The 16,228-nt window shown below is 36.3% G+C and overlaps 1 protein-coding gene across 1 annotated transcript in view; it reads left to right on the forward strand.

Moving 5' to 3' along the window:
* Nucleotides 1-11,856: 11,856 nt before the first annotated feature.
* LOC121414205 (transmembrane protein 181-like) overlaps nucleotides 11,857-16,228 on the forward strand; it is a 62,801-nt gene continuing 58,429 nt past the window's right edge. The window contains exon 1 of the mRNA XM_041607289.1: nucleotides 11,857-12,636. Within this exon, the coding sequence (XP_041463223.1) occupies nucleotides 12,500-12,636 (137 nt within the window). The 5' untranslated portion in view covers nucleotides 11,857-12,499. The remainder of the gene's footprint in view (nucleotides 12,637-16,228) is intronic.

The following is a 16,228-nucleotide window of genomic DNA, read 5'->3' on the forward strand; positions in this document are numbered from 1 at the left end:
GCTCTATTTGATTTATTTGTTTAATTCGATTTGTGCTTTGTATAATTTACACATTTAAACAAATCATGCAAAGAGACTTTCAAAAGAAAAAGAAATAAATCTTTACCTATAATATAAGAGGACCATTATTGATTTGAATATGTATCTGTTTTAGGTTTATATTATTATTATTAGTAGTAGTAGTAGCAGTAGTAGTGGTAGTAGTAGTAGTAGTAGTAGTAGTAGTAGTGGTGGTGGTGGTGGTGGTGGTAATAGTAGTAGTAGTGGTAGTAGTAGTTGTATAGTAGTACAAATAGTAGTAGTAGTAGTAGTAGTAGTAGTAGTAGTAGTAGTAGTAGTAGTAGTAGTAGTAGTAGTAGTAGAAGTAGTAGAAGTAGTAGTAGTAGTAGTAGTAGTAGTAGTAGTAGTAGAAGGAGTAGTAGTAGTAGTAGTAGTAGTAGTAGTAGTAGTAGTAGTAGTAGTAGTAGTAGTAGTAGTAGTGGTGGTAATAGAAGTAGTAGTGGTGGTGGTGGTAATAGTAGTAGTGGTAGTAGTAGTGGTGGTGGTGGTGGTAATAGAAGTAGTATTGGCAGTAGTATAGTAGTAGAAATAGTAGTAGTAGCAGTACGAGTAGAAGTAGTAATAGAAGTAGTAGTAGTAGTAGTAGTAGTAGTAGTAGTAGTAGTAGTAGTAGTAGTAGTAGTAGTAGTAGTAGTAGTAGTTATAGTAGATGAAAGTATATATAATAAACATTGGCGCGCATGATTATGCCATCTCTTACATGTCCCATTGGCATATAAACATCGCACGATCAATTTACTTTGAGATGGCGCCAACCTTGTGATTTTATTTCAATCTCATGAAAATTATAAGCCGCTTATTACTTTTTTAACATGTTTAAGCACTTTGCGTAGTTAATGTCGTACATTATGTTCTCCCACGTGCGACATTATGAAACTATGGAAATGTCGCATGTTTTGTCCGTTCTTTCGTTTTAGTAGAACAAGTACGAAGTTGATCGCTACGATTGCAGCAATATGCGTGGTGTTCTTTTATTACGCAAAGGCCTAATCTGATGAGAGCTTTAACGCCTTTATAACACAATTAAGTTTAGTTAATCTACATGTACACCATTCTTTTTCAAGTTTGTATTCTTGTTTAGATAAAATGAAACTTAGAATGCGATAGCGAAAGACATCTGTGGATATACTATCATAAACGACCTGTTGATATATAACCCATTTTTTATGGAATGTCGTGGAAATTTCTGGATAATACGTGTATCTATGTATTAAATCAAGGAAAGTGCTATAAATATGAATAAATCAGTTATTAGTATTGAATCCGTTAAACCGTAAAACGGCCAAATTCTAAATTTCACGAGGAACCATTAGATGAAAACATGACTGTTGTAAAAATCGAATGTGAGAATAAATGCTCAAGGTGTTATTCACATTTATTCTCTTTCCCGAAAATTAAGACATGATTTAAAAGGATATAGTCACATAATGGCAGTTATATAGAGTTACTCCGCTTTTCAGGAAATTTAAAAGGGAATTTTTTTTTTAAGGCAAGCAAAATTTTCGATATTTCAGGGGCAAATTAGCGTCGCTGAAACATGGGTTTTGGACCTCATTTAACCAACAGTTTAATATAGGCAGACCCTGTGTTTCGAAATCTTGTGACTATATTACCTACACTGTTAAAAAAAAGACTGTACAAAAAGCAATAACAGAATCATTATGTAAATTCACAAAACAGAAATTTTTCTACAATTTAACAGAACAGGTCTGTTTAAAAGGGGGAAAATTAAGCGTGTTTTATTAAAGGAAATGCATATCAATTCCCTGTGAGATTACGCAATCTGGTAAGATTACAGGTATTCTCGAGACTCTGATGTGGGAACTTCTTTGTTTTAAGGATAGATTTTCTAACAGTATAACATCATTGAACTACCAACTCCAAACGCCTTTACTCCCCCCCCCCCCCCCCCCCTCTCTCTCTTTCTCCCTCTTAATCCACACTTCCTATTCATCCTTGTTTCTGCCTCCGCCTCTCTCCCTCATACATCGCCATCCTTCTCAACACCCACCCCCTCCCCCCATTCCTGATCTTTATCTCTGCCTCTCTCTCTCTCTCTCTCTCTCCTTTTTCAGTATCTCTTGTCTTTCTCTTCCCGTTGTCTTTTCTTCTCTTATTACCTCTATCCATGTTTCATATTTTGTCAATGGACAAATAGGATTTAAGTAAAACGAATCTTTCATTATCTGTCGCTGCCTCTTATCTTCACAAATCACATACCTTTTTTAGTTTAGTTTTCACATATATTTTTCCCCAGATTTTATTTTCCTCCACACAATTATTTGATTAGTTCCCTTCGCTGCTCGTCTCTCAATGTTGTAAATCGTACATTCAAATAAACGGTCTCATGACAATCTGAATCTCAAGTTTCACAAATGTATTTTTTCTCAAATTATACATAAAACAATATAAGTTTAGTATGCTGACTTGCATATTGACTGACTTTGTCTTTGCCAGTGCTTATTACAAATCATACATTGCATTTCTTCTCAATACGTTTAGGGCCAGTCTTGGAAATTAAGATTTGATGTGGAATATGATGGATTCGTAGAACGGCGGGATTACTGTCAATTGCCATAGGCTTGCTGTATTGATGCAGCATCTGAAACGAAATGAAATGAGGGGGAGAATAATTATCGATACACTTTAAGAGAAAAAAATATTTACATAATAAGCCTACGAAACCAGAAATCCTTCCTAGAATATGTTTCAAACTAAAGTTGTTTTTTTTTGGTGAAATTACTTACGAATCTACGAGCAACTGAATGGTGGAATAAAGTGCATTTCTGAATTATGTTTAGTCGCATTAATAGCTGAAATTGAAATGCATGTAAGCAATTAGGTGGGTATAATGTATAGTATAGAGTGTCCAATTCAACCTTCCATGAAATTAAGTTGAATGAACGGCGGATTTTAAGCATTATTGGCAGACTACAGTATGCAAAACGTGTGGGTAAAATCTTCGTCGAACATCGTCTAGTAAATTCCTGTGCTCCCAAAGATTCGCAATCTGAAGGATTACTCCCGGCTGAAAAACAAAGCTATGACATCCTAAATTTTTGCATTATTTTAGAGAAACATTTTTATGCTTTACTTTAAAAATCAATAACCTCGTGTCTGTTATATTTTGATGACCATGAAAGTCCAGCACAACTCATTATTTTCGTCTAGGACTGTGGACAAATGACATATTTTGTCAGATCAGAAACTGACGAAATCGCGGTTAAGGATCACCAAATGTTGACAAAGACCTCCCACCTGTTCATTGTGATTTGACTTGCATTTTCAATAGATTTACTGCGTTCCTGAATTCGTTCTGCGACGCGGTACAACAACACTCTAATAAAGCTCCAGTTGCACCAACGAAACTGACTCCAAACCGACCGATAATTGTATTACATGGTTGGAAAAAAAAACGTGCTTTCGTCGATCTGAATGCGGTCGCGTCTATAATTATGACCCCATTTACACAATGGGTCGGTTTCATAGAATCGGCCTCAAGCCGCCTCAAAAATCGCGAAAGTGTGTTTACACGTAGCATAACACTCGCCTTCACGCCGCCTCGAAGGCGAACTCAAACCACCTCAAGAGGTGGAAAAATCAAGGCGGCGTCAGTCCTCTTGTGTGACGACACATAGGCCTACGTTCAAGGTAGCTATTAAACAAGAATAATTAATCGGCCTCGGCCACAACAATTGGCCAACCGCCCTTGTGATCGATTCATGTCAAGACTATTTTCTTAAATACTTACTTGCGCTTGTTTTAGTCAATAAGGTGAGGTTGGTCCTTGGTCCATTTAGACTGGTGTTCCCATATTCTTTGGGACGCAGTTGATGTAACGTCTTCTGTTGTTTCGCCTGTATTTGCGGTCACACACGCAGCTATCACCACGAGCGTTCTTACAATCTGTACATAGAGAGTTTATGATTTATATCAATGAATGTAATGAGATTTCCTAACTATGATTTCTAAAGCTTGATATCATATCCAGACCAACTTGCTGAATGTTTTTGTTCATTTCATTATTGAAATATGCCAAAAACCCTGTAATAATATGTAGGCCTACCGGAAAACAACGAGTTGTTGGAATAATGAGCCAAAACATTGAGAGGGCAAACACAGTGTATTGGGAAAATTTGTTTAAAAAAAAGTAATAAGCGCACACAAATGAAGACATTCTTATACGAAAAGCTTATTTTGCGATGAATTCATACAATTTATTTATTTAGAAAATATTCTCATAATTAACTCTTCATTTTTTCTCTCTTTTTTCTTGGTCGAGGAACTTTTCGGGGCTTATCCCCAAGCCCCCCCCCCCCTCCCACTCCATCTATTATAAGTACGTGCGATAAAATGCTACTCTTAAACTATGGCACTCGAGATAACTATCACAAAAACAGATAATCCATGTATATACATTACCCTCTAATTTTACTTGTATCGAAAACCTAAAACATTTGTGAGAAGGAGGCAATTGTTTTGCTACTCGTTGACATAATTACTGCGGCATGACTGTATCGAGCAGTGATCTCAGTGCTGTTCATTCAGATGGGTCTGTATTACAAGACTTATGTGCTCAGAATAATACATTATGGGTCAGTAGTTGAGGACCTGAGGTGGTGCTATTAAATACGTCTACTGGTTCATAATTTATTTACTTTAAAAATCCCGGAAACACTTACATTGACGAGTGGATACCATGCGCAACCCCCCCCCCCAAAAAAAAAAAAAAAAAAAAAAAAACACGTACAAATGATGTATTTTTCAAGATTGGGCACGTTACATATAAGAGTGTCAAAAACAATAAAATAATTTTTAAAAAGGGGTATCTATTTCGCTTGGAAAGCTACGTGTTTAGGAACAAATTTGTAAGGGTAAAAACACAACAAAAATAAAGGATGTACAATTGTACATTTTACCACCACAGTCAACACTATACGCGATTAAGAATCATACTTGCGCGAGGTGTGGGAGGTGGGGCCGTACCGGAATCCAATTACGTAGGTACCGTAAAGGTAAAACCGACGTCCGTGACATGTAACAATGAAAATATCGCTGTACTTGTTTAAGGGTTCATTTCATGGAATGCTTGCCAAGGGTATCGTTTTGTTTCCAATACGTGTTACGGGAGGGTTTCAAGCGCCAATACTTGTTAAGGGATGCATTTTAAGAATATGGAAAAATTCTTGTTTATAGGCTGTTGCGGATCCCATGTTCGCGCATGGTACCACTCGTCAATGGAAGTGCCCCCCCCCCCCCCGGATAAAATCAACTTACATTTGAATCGTCCCCTCTTCACCATGGGTTCACCCTCGTACAACATGGCTTCAAGGAGGTCGCTGTCATCCATCGAACGTTTGTCCATGAGGTCGAAGAGCTCGTCATCCTCCTCTAGGGCGACAACGGAAGCGACGACGAGGGCGAAGGCAAGGCAAACGTAGAAGAACTTCATGTTTAGGATTTGTGTGGTCTGTTGATAAATATTCATGAATGAAAACACAATACCAGGAAGCTAAAAATATGGCTCAAAACAGGAAAGAATAGAAATGATGGACTTTTTCTAGAATGGACATGTCACACCCACACAGCACAAATGATAGATGATGCAAAAATATTCATCATTTTTTAGGATTTCCTTCTTGCATTAACTGTTTAATGTGTTTTCTAAAGAGAATATTATCTCACAAAACGTACAGTGCCCAATTAAACCATTCTTCTCAATATATTAGCCAGAGGCAATGATTACCTCATTTTCCCCCTGGTCCATGTTATGGGGTACGAGACACCCTCTTCGATAGGTACCTGAACAAAATCTGTAAATCGAAGGGGGGCAAGGCAACGCACCCCCCCCCCCGTCCTAGATCACCGTAAATGACTGTATAGCATCTTGATCCAGCCACCATTAAAACATTTGATAAAAAGGGAACTAATTAATATTAAAGATAAAACTGACTATCAGTCATAAAGAATATCATCACTCTTTCTTTAAAAGAAAAGATTAAAGCAAGGATCATATTCAAATAACATTTGCCTATTTTCAATTGTTTAAGTGGGTGTACATCTCATCCTCCAACAATCCTTCATTATTATTTCCTATAAACCTTCAGCAATGAGCACAATATTCATAGCCATATAGCACTTACTACTTCGCATTTACATAAAACTGAGAAAAGATATTGTTACATACACTCAACAATCTTAAAGAAATAAATATTGGAGAAAAAAATGATATAAAAAGAAAAAAAATTATAATTTATAATGCACAATAATGATATATATAAAAAATATCTTCTACGAATAAACAGAAAACTGACGGCGTTAAGTATGGTTACTATTATCAAAAGAAGCCTACCCATTGGAGTTTTAATACTGATGAAATGTCACGTAGTTTACAGATCGAATGGACATTTTATTTCTTCAACACTACAATACGACAATCACATGTTCTGGTCTAGGCACTCGTGTCGTACCCGTATTTCAAACTCTGGTTTTATAAAGCTCTGGTCTAAAGACGTAGCTTAACTATGAATATAAAATTGTGACACCTATCTTTATACCGTAAAGATTCGATTTATAGCTCATCCGTTACTCAGATTATTTTTCTTCCCCATTGAAGCAGGATGAAAGTGCAAACCTAATATACCGACATTTACATGTAAGAAACACACATAGTAAACAACATTTTGAAATTTTCGGCTTTCCATAACCTTAATACAAAGTTAGGCCATTGCCTAAGTTCAACAAGACTTTAGAATACGATCCATAGACACAATCGAGTACTTAAACACTATATTTCGGCATTAAGAATTGTTTCGTAAGTGTCAGCTGGCAGTGATGAATAAAAAATGCTATTGGAATCGAATCACATGCATTCTCACTAAAAATTATATATAACAAACGAGGAAAGGAAAATAATTCAACTCACCCTTGAATTGCTGCTCTGTTCAAGTGTTTCTTCACCGGGATTGATGGCACCAACGTCGAATTGTCTTCCCTTTTATACATTTTTCCTCGATCTAATTTCTGCGAGGCGGGAATAAAGTTGAATTAAAACTCATGAATGGAACCAAATTGTCTGTCAACATAAACGTATTACAGGTAGTCAAGTACGAGGATGCACGCTCGAACGAACGCGAGGAAAAGATAATGATGGGGAAGGAATAATGAATTAAAAGATTATTAAAATGTCATGTCAGCACTGGTTATTGTAAAATCATTAAGGATACGTTTTCAGAGAAGGCGCGGTTACGAAAAAGGCGCCATGCGACGGGGTTCTGTCATAGATATTGTATAATCATAGTTGAACAAGATTATATCGTTTCCGGTAGCTGCAGATTGACACAAACTTGAGTTAATTAGCCTTAACCAAAGCCTAATGATACCAAACATTATAAGGAAAATAAAGCGAGACCATCGTAATAAAGTTAAGGGATGTAATATTAGTTATCGCCGTTATTCTTTCATTCTTTTCTCTTGTATTATTATTTATCAAAATGGTTGTCGACATTTTATTTTTCAAAGTTTCAGCATTTCATTTCAAGTCTAGGTTAAAAAATAAAACACCAGTGCAATGAACAGGGATGTGATGAGATGCATGGGTCGATACACCTTTCGATTTTGGTGGTCAGATAAACAGAATACAGATTGCAATGTGTCACGCCTGGCTAGTTACAACGGTCACTCGGACAAACGGCGATGACCATTACTAATAATACTTGACCTTATATAAGACGGTTCATCCTATTTATCTATTAACACCTCCCCCTTACATGCCTTATGTCGCATTTATCGTGATGTGTATTCTCAGCCTGCCATTTGTAGCTCCATCCAAACCTTAGCTATTTAGCTATTATATATAAAAATATATGTGTGTGGGTGTGAGTTTTAAAAACAGAGAAATCAAGGAAAATTTCATTAAAATAACGAAGTTATGACACATTGAAACTTCGCGTATTTTTTTTTGTAAAATAGATTTATGCATATTCTTCTTGAATGCTCTAAGAGCAAAATATTATTTGCTCATTTCGTATTTTATTTTTTAAGAAATTATATTAATTCACATTTCTAGCTTAATAAACGGAAAATGTTGGACTGGCAACTGATTTAACGCATTAGATATTCATTGCTGCAACTTATTTTATTATAAGGGAGAAATACCATACACCCATATGTGAAAATATAAAATAATTGTGATTTCATGTAATAACATGACAAAGGGGAAGATGGGTGTGACTAATCACTCCACCTAATTAATATTCATGACGACGTACATACACCTAGGGAACTTTCCATATTAAAAAAATTGTGTCCGACAAGTTGACAGATCTGGGGTCCTGTGCAGAAAGAATTGCGTTTAAATCCAAGTAAAAAAAAAAAATCTTAAGTCCCAAATGCGCGCTGTTGATTGGTTGAAAATCAAGTTACGCGTGATTTTTAGAGTTGCGATTGATTGCAACTCTTTCTTCAACGGGATCCTGACAACCTTCCTTTAGGATAACTTCTTCTATGGTAACTGTCCGATAGAGTTGGACTTATCGGATAAAAATCCCACTTTCCACTTGCTAGATGTTGCAAAATATTGTAATGCTACAACTTCTTCATATTTTTTCAGATTTCGAAGATTTTTTTTATCATTTTGCTCGTTCTCGATTCAGATATAATAAGTTTCGGCCCGCAGTACCTCTATATAAGATTTAATGTAAGCAACGGTAAATGTAAGCACAGCCTCAGCAACATGGAAAGATACTTCTAGAAACTATTTAGAGAAAAAAATATGATTCCTCATGTTTCTTGGACATAGATAAACCGTATAGATCTTGGGGCTCTTTGTAATACCAACTTATAAACCATCGCTCGACTTATAACAAAATAATGGCTATTTTTTGCCATTAAAGATCCAAGAAGATTCACTATCATCAATTAAAGAAGAGGAGCGAAAGAGACGTAGGCAGATTTGCTTCAAAATAAAGTAGTTAGTCACTGTGCCTTATGTGATTTTCGTGCCTACTATGAACTTTTGTTTCTTAAACTAAATATGCTTGATATGCAAGGTACAAGACACAAACCAGGCATTTCATTTTGTCTTCGGAAACATGATGATTACAAAGAAATTCGTTTTCCTAAGGTATAATTATAGTAAGATAATAGACATGTATGAACAAAACAAAGAAACAAATCATTTGCTCAGGTAATTGTTTCTCAAAATTAAGACACTTGATATACAAGAAACACCTTATTTGATGTTTATGCCCACTCTGAACATTTGTTTCTCAAACTGAAAATACTTCATATACAAGATACAAGATATTTTGTTTTGTCTTCGGAAACATGATGACAACAAAGAAATTTGTTTTCCACTGGTATGATTAGTAAGATGATAGACATGCATGAACAGAACAAAAAAAAGAACAGATACTTTACTCAGGTAATTGTTTCTCAAAATTAAAATACTTGATATGCATAAGATACCTTATTTGGTTTTCATGCCCACTAGGAACTTTTGTTTCTCAAACCGAAAATACCTGATATACAAGATACAAGATATTTTGTTTTGTCTTCGGAAACATGATGACAACAAAGAAATTTGTTTTCCACTGGTATGATTAGTAAGATAATAGACATGCATGAACAGAACAAAAAAAACAAATACTTTACTCAGGTAATTGTTTCTCAAATTTAAAATACTTGATATGCATGATATAAGATACCTTACTGATATACACAATGTTTTATTTTGTCTTCGGAAACATGATGATTACTCACTGGTATAATTATAGTAAGATAATATACATACATGAACAAAAACAAGCCTCAATCAGATACAAGAAAACATTTACATGCAAGCTCTGCTTTTCATGCAGGTTCATTCATATTTCACTTTATTTACTGCCATTATCTTTGTATTTTTCTATGTAACCAAATGTATTTCTTGTATTATGTTATTATTTTGTTATCCTGTGAAGTATGAAAATAAATTCAATTCAATTCAATATTCTTTATAAATTTTCCCATAGGATTAATTCCCTTCAGACTCGTTAACACATCACTGCCTGGAAAATATTCGACCGTTATAGAATAATGAGATCCATAATTGCAGTACTTGTCGTAGAAAGAATGTCTTATTTCCGAATGTACGAACAATTAAGTTTCGTTTACTTTCACGCATAATAATGCACCCTTTATTTGTAATACACTTCTTCATAGAAACCCTGAACGAGTAATGCCAGGGCTTATATTAAAAGGAAATTAAAGTCAAATCGGTTAACACATGCCTAATCCCTAGTCATGTACTTTTCATACAACAGTTTGCTCTCTCCTTACTTATATTCATAATCAGAATACATTTTGTAAAATTCACTCACTTCGTATTGTTTTATGATTACTTATCTTCAAAATTCTCTATTGTAAAATGTTAAATTGTGGTCTGGAGAACAGCCTTGTCAAGTTATTTTTTTACCATAGCTTTAACCGAATTCCAAATAATTACTTTTCGTTGTATGTGAATTCAATGCAAATATATTGTTTATGTCAATTTGTATATTTTATTCAATGGAATGAACAAATCTTGAAAAGGAGGCTCCTGTGAAATAGTGCCTCGGTCAATTATCGACATTTAATGGTCTATTGATTTTTAGTGCACAATGCTAATTGGACATGTAAATCACCATGATGGCAGTACAGCTGGGGTGTTTAGATGGTCCGTGCGGAGTTGTAGGTGAGGCAACGACCGCAATGTCTGATAACCATTTTTGACATCTTATCAGCTTATACGAAGTGCATTTTATCCATATGGGTTATATAATCTTTATTGGATAATAATTGCTTATTTTGTTTTGAATAGGTGCGGGGGGGGGTTCTCATGAAACAGATAAAAAATAATCTCGCTCCCCCTCCCCCCCCCCCCTTCTCCCCTGTCGCACCTTTCCCATTTATTTCCCACATTCCTTATCTTTCTCTCCTATCTGTGCTGTAGTACGAATTATTATTATTATATTACATGTATATTATTAAGTGCTATATACTGGTATATTGTTATTGTCTTTTCAAACTACGTATACATGTCTTGTATTCGATGAAGCGGAATTCATTTTCTAGGGGGGGGGGGGTTCAATGGTAGTGTCGATCGACATATACACTTTAAAACACAGAGTAGAATTTTCCCCAACATTGACTAGAAAGGGAATATTCATGTTTGCTTCGGCTGGGTTTATTTTTCTTACCCCATATTGGGCTATTCTAACGCAACATTGCGTAGAATTTACACAATATTTGGAATATTTTTACCCAACCAACATGCATGCTCAATATTGGGTAAAACTTTTTTATAGTGTACATATTAACGCTGGACAATTAATGTTATGAACATGAGAGGGATATGACCGCTTCGGGATTCACCTACTATCTGTTAGACATCGTTCATTCGAGATAAACAAACAAACTCAACAACATGGCCCGAAAGTTACGACGAAGATATACATGTAGGCGGTAAATTCAACTTTCCTACTCAAACAGATTTCATCATCTCATCAATCTCTTTGACTTCTTGAATATCCCCTCTAAATTTGATGACTAGACTAGATCCCGACTTTGTCATAGATGCATGTTCTGCCTGGTCTTTGGTAAATGTTTGAGTAGTTTGACGATCTCGCAATTCACGAACCCCTGCTGCAAAACAAATTTTATTTTTGGTATTGGTTTGTGCGGAATTGAGACTTAAAACATCAATTATTCATGAGCCTGTATTGTATCCCATCCCCAGCTCGCATCCACTTTACGTCATTCTCCCATCGTGGAATATTGATTTCTGTGTCCATTCACTGCGCCCGTTCTTGCTCAAGAAGTAATCTATTTATTTTTCTGCGATCAGATTCTCGCGTCTAATCATTCGCTGTATGTGCACACCGGGAAAGAGAGCCGTCCACATTTTGTGTTTCGAATGTAAACAAGGGTTAAATCTGCCATAATGGCGAGATGAAATATTTACTGATGTTATCTTCCTTCTCGTGCCATCCTTTTGAAGCGTGTAATTCCATTTCGAGCATCTGGAAATGCGTTCGCACGCCAAAATCGTTGAATGGTTTCTTCGCTTCGGACGCCACTGAATTACACACGCATTCGCCGGTACTGTAACGTCGCACACATACACACACACACACACACTCGCTCTTTCCATCGATACCCACACACATCCAACCTCGCATGAGCGCTCTCCCATTAAAACGCACACTCCGGGTGACTAGCAGGAGAGAGGGCATTCTTATGCATCGAGGGTGGCGTGCACGTTGAAATTGGTGAGCCGTATCCAAGAAAGCACGGAAAGCATCATTTTTTGGATAATACCATTTGGAATATATTCATGAATACCTCGCATCCTCTAAGGCCTATTCGTTTACTCTGAGGAATAGGTTCATACATCACTTACACGGGAAAATACGCCAACATGGATGCGTATGGATTCTCTTATAAGGCTCCGCAATGGAAGGCAAAATTAAAATCATCTTGTCAAGGTCTCTTCGATATATATTCTGCCGTGCAGGATTTCATCGTCCCGAAGTATTACTACGACCGCTCGAATAGGTAAGTATCCTGAAAGATTATGTTGAAATGCTCATGAAAACAATGGTCATCTATATAGTGTGTATATTTTACACGTCGTTCCGTCTTGTGATTGTGTTTCCTACATTACTAAATAGGACTTATCGGTTCAATAGAAATTGAAGTTGATATCTTGCTAAGATGTGAAATAGTCACGGCCAGTGGTTGCTGAAGTGTGGTGTCTCCAGGATCGCATTTTCGTGTTCGCTGGTGATGGTTAATATGTAGAAGTGGTTCGGTATAGTATAGAAATGAGTGTCAGATGAAGTGAAATGTCACGTGGAGTGGCGAAAAGTATCATTGTAAGAGACATTTTCGTTGACTCTGTGAAAATGCCTTTAAAATCACAGCAATGGATAAAGACAGTAGAGATGGGTAATATTTTAAACAATGATGGCGCTGAGGGATGATGGGGGCGGATATGGTGATGATGATGATGATGATGGTGGTGGTGGTGGCGGTGTTGGTGCTGGTTGTTGCGGTGATGATCATGATGGTGGTGATGATGGTGATGATGATGGTGATGATGGTGATGATGGTGGTGGTGGTGATGATGGTGATGATGATGGTGGTTGTGATGATTATGATGATGATGATGGTGGTGGTGGTGATGACGAGATGAGATGACGATGTATCGATAATGGTAATAATGATAATGATGGTGATGATGATGATGACAACGATGATGATGGTAGCTGTTACATGGATGATGACATCATGACAGTGGTTGAGGCATTAAGAATTATGAAGATGATAAATGCCGATAGTAGTGATTCCAATGGTGAAAATGGTGATGGCCGTTGCGTGATGGTTACGATGACTAATAGCGGCAGGGATGATGAGGAGGAGGATGCTGATAGCAATAATAGGGATTTTTGGCAGAAGGAGAACGATTTCAGGAACATAAACAATGTATTATGAAATGCCCTTCATGACAATGAAGTCTTTGCAATAGTTGGTAAATGGAAACAGCACTTTCGCCCTGTACTGACCGCAGAAGAACGTTGTTAGCGCTAAGAGGCCTTGTTCCAACCGGCAATGAGGCCGCGATTCCTAACATTACAACACTGCGTTACTTCCACATTGAAATAAATGCTTTGATTTCACAATCTAAAAGATGTGACTGGGCTTGCAACGTTTCTGTGTGGCAGGTACTGCATTCTGGACCATTTTGCATTTCTTCTTCAGCTTCGAAATCTAAAACGAAACTGCTCTCTTGAGCCACCAACTTCGACAGAGGCCTCTCAGCTTTTCGTAAGGACATGACTTGCATGTTACCACTGTGTTCTAGGATTCGTTCTTTGTTGCTGTGCGAAAAATCCCTGATGATGTTGGTGGTGATCATGGTGGTGATCATGATGATGATGATGATGATGATGATGGTGATGATGGTGGTAGTGGTGGGTGTGATGATAATGATGGACAGTGGTGGTGATGGTGGCCATTGTGATCGCGGTGATGGTGATGATGGGGATGATGGTGATGATGGTGATGATCATGATGATGGTGGTGGTGGTGGTGGTGGTGATGGTAATAATGGTGGTGGTGGTGGTGGTGGTGATGATGATAATTATAATGATAATGATGGTGATGATGATAATGATGTTGATGGTGATGATGGTGATGATGATGATGGTGGTGGTGGTGATGATGGTGGTGATGGTGATGCTGATGATGGTGATTATGCTGATGGTGATGATGGTGATGATGATGACTTTGATCATGACGATTATTTTAGGGACTTGCTGACCAATGGCAAATTAAGGACGAATTTCATCACAAAGAAATAATTATTTACTCTGCTTCAAAGTCAATGGAAAGATAAGGGTGGTGATTGCTCTTCCATGACAAAACAATTCATTTAAAAATGATTAATGCAAAATTTGCCACATTTGCTAAACATTGAGAGGTTACAGTTATCCCAATTCAGCATTTAATAGGTGACAAACCGCGCTAATGTACCACTTCTTTTCTTCTATCAACAATATCACAGTTAACGTGTATCCTTCAGTTGGCGAAAATCGTGATTATAATATTTTCACTTAACACCAGATAGAATACCGTGAGTGACTAAAAGATTATGTGAATTAAGATATTGAGATTTTATTTATCACTCTCGCTAGATACATTAGATAAACGACATCTCTGTAAGGGATTTGCAGGTTACGTATCTAGATACACACTTGAGAGATAATGTGTATATAGGGTCATGTTAAGCTTACGGAAATAACCAATAGTGTGATTTCTCAGGACAAATAAAAACAGATTTTCAAACTTCTCTTTTCAATTTACATTTCTCATTTCGGTCATTTATCTACTTCTTCGACGGTATTCAGCAGGATCCATAAGTCAGGATGTAGTGCTAAGGAAATTTATTGGGTGCTCATCTGCAGTGCAAACTTGTTGGTGCTTTTAGCTATACTAATTTATTCCTAATATATCCTTGTCTCTTTCGATCAAGAAAGAAAAGTAAACATTTATTGCTTTGCATTTCCACCCCTTCGTTTGAACTCAAATGCAAATTGTACAGTCGAAATGAAGAAGTTTTATTAAAAACCCATAAGAAAACACGCAAAATGAAATTCCAACCACTAGACCGTGTGGATATTTTAACTGAGGTCTGGCCCTTTGGGCAAATATACTTTGAAAATTGAAAAGCAATTATGATAACTGGAGCGTGAGATCCTTAATGCATAACGTAAACCTCTGTAATGTGATTTCCGTGGTGTTGCAGATTTTATTTATGGTCTACATGTATCTTCGTCGGTCTCTGAAGAGATAGAGATAATAAAAAAGGGGTAGGGGTGGTAGCGTATACTATATTGCATAGTAAATCTTGTTTGGCATGTTTGGGAATGATGTGGGGAACTCCATCTCATTATCCTGAGTCATATTTCTCGTCCACTGTAATATAATTCACTTTAGTTATCAATGACACCTCCTACCCCCCCCCCCCCTTGCAATAATATTTTTGATAATTTCAGTGAGTGAATTCTTAATTGAAATTCATTTATTTATTAATTAATTATTTCTGTTTTCTTTGGACAGGGTGGTCTATTCAGTGCATAAAAACTGTTTTCGAGAGAGAGAGCCGTATAAAATACATACAACAATCATAATATAATGGTGAACAATTACAGAATTAATGAAAAAGGAAAACTACATATAATATAAAAGAAATGAAATTAAAAAGCATGCATGTCAAATTAGCAATATAAAATAGAAACATAGAGTTTTCGAAATGTAACGATAAAATGGAAACTACGTGAACATTAAAATAAAATGAAATAGGCGATAATGATCATGCTACTGGTATGAAAATAAAACAATTTTAGATACTGAGAAAAGGACACTCAAATGATACTACAATTTATTAGTTAGATATAAAATAAACAATATTATTTAATTGGAATCCAACTCAAATAAAAACTTGCTTTTATAAGAAAAAGAAAAATCAGACAAATTGATTGGTGAGAGTTTGAACAATATTGGACAAACAACAAGAAAGTTATAAATTTTTAAAAATTGTAAATATTGGTGATCGCTATACCAATGCAGACTTTAAATTTGCCGC

This window comes from Lytechinus variegatus, chromosome 4, assembly GCF_018143015.1.
Source record: "Lytechinus variegatus isolate NC3 chromosome 4, Lvar_3.0, whole genome shotgun sequence".
NCBI classification, from domain to species: domain Eukaryota; kingdom Metazoa; phylum Echinodermata; class Echinoidea; order Temnopleuroida; family Toxopneustidae; genus Lytechinus; species Lytechinus variegatus.